Genomic DNA, 10,141 nt, shown 5'->3' on the forward strand with positions numbered 1-10,141 from the left:
ATTTCCCAGCCAGCGGATCGTGGTGGAGCCAAGGCCACAACTGGGCAGTTTGGCCAAGAGGTGGTCATGGGCTACCCGCAACAAACCTGTGCTGGCTGTCCCTTAGGATGTTAGCCTGGGCCAGTCCCTCAAGGATGGCCTCCTTAATAAACTTTTCTAAGATCTTCCCCAGGATAGAAGTCAGGCTAATGGGCCTGTAGTTAGCCGGATCCACTCTAGGAAGAGAAGGACCTTATTTTCTTCCCAGACAGGATTAATTCACACCAATGGAAACATGCCCACAGCAGGAGTTTAATGTAGAGCTGCAGCTATACATGACTTGAGTATAGGCTGGGTGCTAAGTCTTCATAGCACCCAGCACAGTGGCATCCCAACCCCTGATCAAGGTCTCCAGATGATACCTAACTACAATTAATTCGTTATTTAGATGTGATCAAAATACTCCAAACTTTAATATTGGAATGAGGGAGGAGAGGGAAGAGAGAGAGAGAGAGAGAGAGGCGTTTGTTTTTTGGAGGGGTTTTTTCCTTTTTTGCAGAAATGTTCCAGAAGAAACCATGCTGCTTTTCAGGCAGCCACAGTAAATGAAAAAAATCACCCCCAAAAGAGATAAATTAACAAAAAAAATTGCAAAGATGTTTTGCAAATATATATTCATGATTTGGATAATGGGTGGAACGAAAGCTTATCAAATTTGTGGGTGACACCTAGTTGAGTTGAAGTTGCAGCCATTCTGGAGGGCAGGGCTGGGAGCCAGAATGACTTGGACAGACTGGAAAAAACGGTCCACAATCAATCAGATAAGATCCAACAGGGACAAGTGCAAAGTCCTCCTCATCAAGAAGGATGTGGACAGGTTAGAAGGAGTCCAAGTGGTCAAGCATTGGATCAGGCTGCCTAGAGAAACTGTGGAATCCCCATCCTTGGACATGTGCAAGGGCAGATTGGACAGACAATTGTCTGGCGTGGTTTAGCTGGGAATGATCTTACCTTGAGCAAGGGGATGGACTAGATGTGATCTTGAAAGGTCACTTCCAGCCATATTTTCCTATGATCCAAATATCCGATGTTTTGTATTTTTTGACCAGTTCTAGCTATTGTTGATCATGGTAGTAATGGAAGGGCGTATTGCTTTGATAAAATAATACTGTACTACGGGAAATATTTAGTACCTTTGCCCCTTCACCGATATCATTCATTCAATCATATATCTTGAAATGTTTAACCTAAATGGCTCAGTATTGGGGAAACCAAAGCACAGTCCAGTACCCTGATAAGGCCAACATCATACGGACAGAAAAATATTAGCGCCAAGAAGAGAACCCAAGTCTTTTCTTCCAACAAGCCGTCATCCTCTTGAATAGCCGTACTAACGAGCATTGCCTTTGAGTTGCAGAATTCCAGCAACGCTCTCAGTCACTGGCTATTACACGTGGCATAACTGAGTGGAAACCAATGTGGAGTTTAAAAACTTGAAACACTGATTAACTTTTCTCAGTCTATCCAATGCAGCTCATGTGAAAGGCGGCCAACAGATGGGAGCCATTATAAGCCAACTTCACCCCTTCACTGGAATTATAGCTGGGGTGAATACAACCTGCACCTGTCCCTCGGAGAGCACACCTAACACACCTAGCACATCTAATAGTGTCTCCTATGCAAAGATATATGAAACAGAGCAAAAGTGAGGACCTACTGTGGATAGTTGCAGGCCTTAAACTCACTGGTAGGTAATGCTAACGCTACACAGCAACCATCACCAACAGAAAGCCAACATCTGCCATACAAATTCATTCTCACCCTGAGTGCAGGGGGATATTACCTTGTCACAGAGATGGCTATGAAGTAAATGCCTCTAGTAATTCAATGGGCAAAAAAAAAAAAAAGACCATTATATCACAGGCATCAAGAAGCGAGACAAGATCCTTGACCTATTTTGCTGTTTATGCCACATCAATGATTTGCGGCAATCAGACGCAGCTTTTTTCCAACTAACTGCAAACACAACATGTCAATACTGCTGCTTTGCTGCGTTCTGGAGGACTGCATGGGGAGGACACGTAGAAGGGGTCTCGCTGATACAGTCCATTACATTGGCATATTCAGCAAAAGGCAGGAGCCGTCACAGTTACACTGTACCACACCCCGGTTTGGCCCGATGCACACTTGCACACCCCTTTGCTTCTAGCTTTCACCCGCAGCAGTGTTGAGAGTGAGCAGAGGTTTGGACTAACGTATGAATGGAGTGAACTGGGAGCTGGGAGCTGGGGGTGGCTGAGGGGAGCTGATCAAAGCCAATATGTCACTCACTGCTCGGACTGTGCACGCCTGTGGGTTTTTTTGATTTTGCTTTTAATTCATGTCTGGAAAAAAGTCAAATTTTCTATAAAAGGTTTTTTTGTTTGTTCTTTTTGCAAGCATCTGATGGTCATAGGGTAGGTTTTTCACTAACACATTCATCTGCTGGCTGTTTGACTGAGGTACCTCATGGGACCCAGACTCCACCTGGTACCACAAAGGGTTAAAAATGTCTTTGTTCTCCAGAATGTCTGTTTCCAATAAAATTTTTAAAAAAGGGCAGCTGGATTCAGGACCTTTGGCAAAGCCTGGGGAAATGCTCTCTGCTAACCATTATTGCCCCAAACCAAATGGCTTGAATTGGATATATTTTGCTTGGGCAAATCTGTTGTCTCCTGTAAACTGGCAGCCCTAATTAGAGCTGAGCACTCAGGCAATCAGGGGAAAGAATCAATACCATGTGGCAAATATGACCAATCAGCAGGAAGCAACAGAAATCCAAGATGCAAGGATTTGGAACCGGTCCATGTCTAAAAATTCACCAATTAATGTATCCATTTGCAACTTGCTTGTGTCTGTGCCCAGCAACAAGAGAATAGGCAATAACTACTAGATAAGTGATCTGGTTATCAGCTCTAGATCTACCCAACATGGGCTGGAAGTGATGGACCTCCAAATGTATCTATGCACAGTGTTAGCTCAGGGTGCCTAGAGTTAAAATGAGCAGAGAAAAGCAAGCTGGAAAAAAGAAATCATAAAAACGAGTGCCCTCTCCCAAAAAGTTGGAGGAACTGATTTGCAATAAGGATGCACGTTCGTCGTGCCTCCTCATAAAGGACAGATGTGGAATGGGCTGCGCTGCCACTCGCCATTAGTTCACGCTAGAAGTAAGGAGCACGTTTTCAACTGGGAAGGTGATGAATAGCTGACCCAAGGTTGTGGTAGGTTTTCCGTCACCTAGATTCTTTCAATGACGAATGAGTATCCTTTCAAATAATACGCCTTAGTTCAGTCACAAGCTCTTTGGCTCATTGAAAGAAGCACTGAGTAGAATCGCCTTGCCTATGCTCTGCGGGAGATTAAAGTCAATTATTGTAATCTGATTTTCTGGCTTGAAAATCTTTTAATGTTGCCCCTGCTGTGAGTTGCCTGCCAAAACCATAGCACGTAGAGGTCTCAGTACGCATGCCGGTTAGGCATGGTAACATTTTCAAAGGCATGTATGACTTTGGCTCCTCAAACCCATCCCTTTTCATAAGGGTTGATACTCCTAAGTCCCCTAGGCCACGTCCTCACTGCACAAAGCTTTGCTGATACAGTGAAACAGCTCACTTGAGATAGCTATCACAGTGTAAGGTCCTAGGGGATGCAAGGCACAGGTAGATTGTACCTCAAGGTAGAGTCGAGGTCAAACTTATACCACACTTTGGAGCTAAGCTCATCTCCTTGGTTTCCAACAGGACTCGGCATTGCAGTAGTTCTCTCAAAACATAATCTTAGACATTCATGAAATTTTCACCCACCGTGAAGCAGTTAGATGTCTACATGCCAATGATCCTGCATGCAAAATGAAAGGCTCTTTATCCTTAAGCCAGTCCCTAAGACTCTACATAGCTTCTAAAAATGATCTGGGATCATTTAATTCATTTCAGCTCACCTTTAAAGCAGTCTTAATACTCAGCAAAATTTCATTGCAGTGAATTAACAGGCTCGCTGTTCAACAGAAGAGTCATTTGAGCTTTCTTCACCTGACTCTCCAGTGCTCTTTACTTTGCACAAAGCTGGTACAAAATGCAGCTCTTCAGATAATGTTTTACACTTCCTTTATAAATGATCACATGAGGCCCAAGACAGGGAAAATGCAGGCTTATAATGCCTTCACTCAAAATCTCTTTAACCACAAGACATCGCAATCTTCACTGTTCACTCTGGCGATGTGTCTACCCTTTCATTTTTTTCTCCTGTTTTAACACAGGATAATGAAATGCACCCAACTGCGCATTCCAGCAAAAACAGGACAGTCCAACTGACTTCTCCAATGTCCTGTGTGCATGCTCAGTCATTTGCACCTGTACGAAGTGGATGTAAAATGCTGCTAATTCAGAAAGGATGTTTTTTACATACAGCCTGCAATGGGACAAATGAGCACGCCAGGCACAGAACAATGGAGAAAGGGGCCTAGACTTTATCACTGAGTTTGAACACAGCTAGAAGGAAGTGCTTGGATCATGGAACAAATGTTTCACAACTATCCTACGACTGTGTTAAGTAGCACATGTCATAACACAACTGAAGTATAGACACACGCAAATGGTGTAACCTGTCACAAGACCCCCCAGCCAAAGCATTGGGATGACTCTCCAAGAGTCCACTATTCTGTTAACATTATAGACATCCTGAACTAACCCTATAAAGTTATTTAATGACAAGGCAAAGAATGACATAGCCTTTACTACATGATATTGGAAATAAAGACACAACCGTGAATTAATGGAGAAATGAGAGCCCACCGTTGAGGAATGCAGTTCAAAGAGGACAGATAACAGCAAACCTTGCAGGTTTAAACGTGGTATAAAGCAAAGCAAGACCACAAATGCCTATGAGATGACCTTAGCAACCTGAACTCCAAAGGGAGTGTTTTGATTGGCTGTCAGGGATGTCCTAGCCCTCAAATCCAGTGGACTGCACCAGTTAAACCCCTATTCCTCGGTCTGGTTTTGTTGTTCAAACAATTTCCATCTTGCAATAGAAATAGGACCCAATGGGCTCTCTCCTCTTCTGTCTAGTCTAGTTCCCACTGAGCTGCTGAGTAGCCTGTAACTAGAGGGCATCGCATCCTCCTGCTCCAGGGACATCCCCCTTGTACCCACCCCAGTGCCTCTAGCAACTCTGCTGTGAGCCTGGGACCAGGGCTGATGGGACCTGTAGCATGTTTGCGTGAGACGTTAAGGCATACGCAGAGCCTGCCCATTGGTCCCGGAAGGGAGATCTTCTCTCTGAAGCGGTGCTGTGCTGACTTTGATTCTCTGATGTCGTACAGTATTCAACTCCCTGAACCACCGAGGACCTCTGTCAGCTCCGCAGTGGGGAAGCTCTTTGCCTCTGAGGTTCTTTGAATGGCAGAGCCCCAAAGGCCAGAGCTTCAGCTCCTCTAAACTGTCGTTGGTCCTTTGACTTCAACCGAGCCATGAGAGTTTACAAAGTTGATGATTTAGCCCTTGTGTTTCTGAAAGAGAAGGACTCAGATCTACTCCCAACACTGCATGGATGCCCAAGGCTCATTTTGTAACTGTCCTTGTCCTCTCCAGGACTTGGGTGGCCCGAGGGAGGACCACCAGAGAGTTCCTGAGGCTGAACAGTGAAGTTATTCCTTTCCCTTGGGTTTGTGCTTGCACGACCTGACCAACCCTCAGGGAAAGTGAACTGAAAACTGGAGTAAAGTAACAGTAGCATAAGAGAGGTGGGGGGCAAGGGTGCAAAAATAGCCATGACCAACGTGGAGGCTGATCATACTGCTGTGACTGTTGGAAGCTAGTGCTGCTCCGGGTGTCACGTGGCTGTCCCAGGAGTTGAGCTGTCTGGCTACACCTCTGTAAAGTGCCACCTGTCTGACTGAGCTGAAGCTGATACTATGAAAGGGGCAAACGACAGCACTAAGTTCAGAAAAACTACGGATGGACAGACAGCCGGGCAGCCAGACAGACACATATGCCTAGTAACACTCACATGCACACAATGGCAGCCTCCAGATCCACAGGAGCAGTGGATTTGCCTGCAGACTACAAGCCCCCGTGTAGACTATTGGATTGCAAGAAGTGGTTCCAGAGCCTCTGATCTGGATTAGTGGTCCTAGAAGCCTATGTAGTGCCAGGAGGGTCCAGGTAAAGGCTGCAAAACAGCAGCTCAGGGGAATAAGGTGTTCAAACCCCACTGAAATGCAATGGAGTAAATTTTTCAAAAATACTTCAGAAATTTAGGAGCATAAATTCAGCTGAAAGTCACTATAGGCCAAATTTCCCCATTTCCATTAATGACTGACTTATGGCCAGATCCCGATCCACTGTTTAGGCTCCTAAATCACATGGAGTTAGGCACTTAAACAACTTACAAAATCTAGGCCTGAGGGACAATTTTTAATGGGACTTGGCTGTCTGGGAATTTTTGAAAATCTCAATAGGTGCCTATATATCTTAAATCCTGTAAAGATAAGGTCCTCAGGAGCCTAAGTCTCACTGAATTCAATGAGGATTAGGCTCTTAAGTGCATAAGTGACTCTTGAAAATGGAATTTAGGCTCCTAAGTCATTTGGAGATTTTTTAAAATAATGCCCTTAGGCACTTTTGAAAATTGTAGCTACTACCAAATACAGAGAAAAAAATGTCTGTGTCAAGTTGGTCTTTTTACACTGTTGAGACTCTTCTCCTACAAAGAAGCCATGAAAAAGACCCTCCAAAAAAAGTAAACGTGGGGGTATTTGTGTAGATTTGAATGTAAATATTCATGTCTTTAACTTCTCCTCTGCTCCCTGCACATAGCATGGAAATGTATTAGGCCTTTACTTCCCAGCACCTGCCCCCCAGCACATATCAGCCCGGTGCCACCCCCCACTCCCCACTTTGGGAAAGCACTTCTTTTCATGACCTACTGCTTAAGCCGAGATAGGGTGGGAGGATTTTTAACTCTAGAAGCTGGTTCTTCCGGACAGAAGTGCATCCGTGTCTCCCCTGGAATGGGATTGAATAGGGCAGGAAAGGGAGTGAGCGTGATAAGGAAGACAGTGGGGGAAGCTGAAATCTCCTGGACCTTAAAGCTGCTCAGTCCAGTCCATGGGCAGAAAGGGAGCAAAGGGAAATCCACCTTCTGGGACCTTGCTGAGAGCAGAATGGCTGCTGCATCATTTTGCTTTGAGAAGCACTAGGGCCTACCAGGAAGCGTGAGCAAAAGTCCATTTGAAAAATGTCAGCCACTTTGTGCTGGTTCAAGTTGGCCATGTCACATAGGACCACAGGAAAGCAGGGCTGGAAGGGACCTCATGAGACCATCTAGCCCAGCAGCCTGCTCAAGGCAGGGCCATCCCAGCCAAGGGTCTTTCCAACCTGCAATTGAACATTTCCAAAGACAGAAATGCTACCGCCTTTCTAGGCAGCCCGTTCCAATGCTTGGCCACCCTCATAGTGAGGAAGCTCCTCCTTCCTAATCTCCAGCCTAAATTTCCTCTGCTGCATTTCAAGGCCATTGCTCCTAGCCCTGTCCCCTACAGCCATAGAGAACAGTCTATCTCCATCCTCTTCATAGAGAGTTACAGGTGAAGCACTGTGTCTGTTGATGCACTGGTTCCTGGGACTGTTAGTCCTCCAGTGAAGTCAACAGACAGCAACAAAAGTCAATGCGAAGCAGAAGCTGCCAGTGAAGCCTAAGGAATCTGCGACTAGGGGTTGCATGCTGGCACAAGATGAATGGCCACCTCCAGCACTCACGCCGTTCCTAAATTATGAGGCCCCAGATTGCCAGAGGGTGGGAGCAAAATCAGACCACACGCATTCTCTGTCTCCAGCCCTATTACCAGAAAGGGATATTGAGAGTTCCCGTGAGATGCCGGCTGCCAAGGGCTTCCAAGCAGTCTTTTGCATGGCTTGTCTTCACCCTGGCATTTCTCAGCCAAGTGATGGAAGCAGCTGGAGTCTCTTTTGAAGAGAAAATAGTAGAGAGGAGAGGACGAGAACAAGGTAGAGAGGTGGCAGGGAGCTGGGCAGAAGCCAGGGACGATGAAACTCAGGCTTGCAGGTAGTAAGAGGCCTGGCTTTGTAGTAGAGCCAGGAGATAGGAGCACAGAGTAATGGGATCCTGCACCAATTAATGGCCATGTTCTTTCTTTTGAATGTGTAGCTTGCAAACGCAAAGAGCAGGAGCAGCAGAAAGACCGGAGCCTGCAGCCCAAGAAGCAGCGGCTGGTCTTTACGGACCTCCAGCGCCGCACCCTGATCGCCATCTTCAAGGAGAACAAGCGTCCCTCCAAGGAGATGCAGATGACCATCTCGCAGCAGCTGGGCCTGGAGCTCAATACTGTCAGCAACTTCTTCATGAACGCCCGCCGGCGGTGCATGAACCGCTGGCAGGAGGAGCCTGGCACCAACCCCGGGGTCCCCTCTTCTTCTACAAGCACTTTCTCCAAAGCATGATGTTCCTTCTTGGCCCCTCTGTAACCCCTGACCACTCCTTCCTCATGAGAAATCCAACCACACACTTATACACATGCACCAATCAAATGACAAGTCAAACTGACCCAGACCTTATGGATGGGTGCTCTTGGGTGCTGCAGGGAAGTTGGCCTCCCTCTCCGGATTTTGGCCTACACTCCCATGTTTTGCTTTCATAGTCCAGTCCGAGAAGAAGCTCATGGCAGAGGGGCAGTTTCCTTTCTCTTGGCGCTCTGAGGAAACTTCCAGTGGAGCGAGCGATGCCCAAACCACCTGAAGTCCAAACCATCCTTGCAACTCTCACGGTTCACACAGGATACGAGGCCTCCTGTTCCTTCCCCGTGATCCAGCCACTGAGGAGAGAAGCCCTCTCCTGCTTCTGCCAACAAAGGAGGGTGCATCCCTCCCCAAACATGTCTCCCTACGCTCTGATGTATTTACTAGGCTCACCTTTAAACGGCACATTATTAGCCTCTCCCTTCACAGGATAAGATACAAGATTTGAGGCCTGAGAGACGGGCTCCAGCTCATGCATTTACAACCAAATTCCATACGATTTCAGTAAAGGAGAGCAGCCAACCTCTCCACATTTCCAGCATTTACATAGGAGAGCAGAGGTCTCAAGTCCCATATTTGTAAAGGTATTAGATGCTTAATGCTGCACATGGGCACTAAGCGGGAGCTCAAAAGCACCTGCGCCACTAATTCCCATTAAAATAAGGAAATGCATGGGAGTTAGGCATCTCGATGCTTTTGAGAAGCCCACAAGGTGCACCCCACAGCTTCAGGCAAATAAGTACCTTCTGTGAAGACATTTATCCAACCCTTTGAGAAGCCCCCAAGAGCATCCATTGCGGCTACTGGTTTTTGACATCAAGTGCACAAAGAAGGTCCAAAAGGGAAAACAAGCAAACAGCCCAAGAGAAGACTCCTTTTCTTCTGGGATTCCTTCCAAAGAAATTCCAAGCCTAAGGAAAATGTGGAGACATTAATACAGAAACAGCACCCACCCTCTCCCCTGCTGGCCTTGCTTTGACAGCATGGTGACACAGGAGCCAGCAGAGGAGGGTGCAAAGTTGAATTGCACTGTGTCACCGAGAGTTCAAGCAGATCAAGAAGCACATTTTAGCGAAATAAATCGGGTATAAAAAAAATAGTTGTTTGAAAAAACCCACGAGGAAAGACTTCGACTGCAGGATCTGATCTTTCCTGGGGACTGGACCGGTGAGGCCGGTCAAGCCCAGCAGTGCTCGCTGCTTTATTTCTGTTTTATTTTGGTTTGGTAGTGAACCCAAACAAAGCACTGTTTTGTCTGCTTTGTGTCTCCCCCCACTGGTAATACACATACTGTCCGCCCCGCTCCCTACCCTCCTCTCTGTTACCAAAGAAAGAAAACCAAAAATCAAAACCCTGCTGAAATCAACAATGGTGCACGGTGGAAAACAAAAAACAGCAACAGAAAAAATGGATCTAGTTGCAAAATATAGAGATATATGTGAGAAAACAAAAAAAGATCAAAAGGGAAAAATAAAACAAAAAAGTAATAAAACCAAAAAAAAAAAAAAAAAAAAAAAGGACCCCTAGAAAAAGCTCGACTAAAAGACCGGCAACTTACAAAAGACGACAGATTTTTTTTTGTGCCAATT

General features: G+C 46.0%; 1 protein-coding gene across 1 annotated transcript in view; it reads left to right on the forward strand.

Moving 5' to 3' along the window:
- Positions 1-9,101, forward strand: part of ONECUT3 (one cut homeobox 3) — a gene marked incomplete at its 5' end in the record, with an annotated part of 63,934 nt that extends 54,833 nt beyond the window's left edge. Inside the window, one exon of the mRNA XM_019556958.1 lies at positions 8,185-9,101. Within this exon, the coding sequence (XP_019412503.1) occupies positions 8,185-8,477 (293 nt within the window). The remainder of the gene's footprint in view (positions 1-8,184) is intronic.
- Positions 9,102-10,141: the final 1,040 nt, after the last annotated feature.

The sequence above is a fragment of the Crocodylus porosus genome, unplaced genomic scaffold (assembly GCF_001723895.1).
Source record: "Crocodylus porosus isolate Cpor-Errol unplaced genomic scaffold, CroPor_comp1, whole genome shotgun sequence".
Lineage (NCBI taxonomy): Eukaryota > Metazoa > Chordata > Crocodylia > Crocodylidae > Crocodylus > Crocodylus porosus.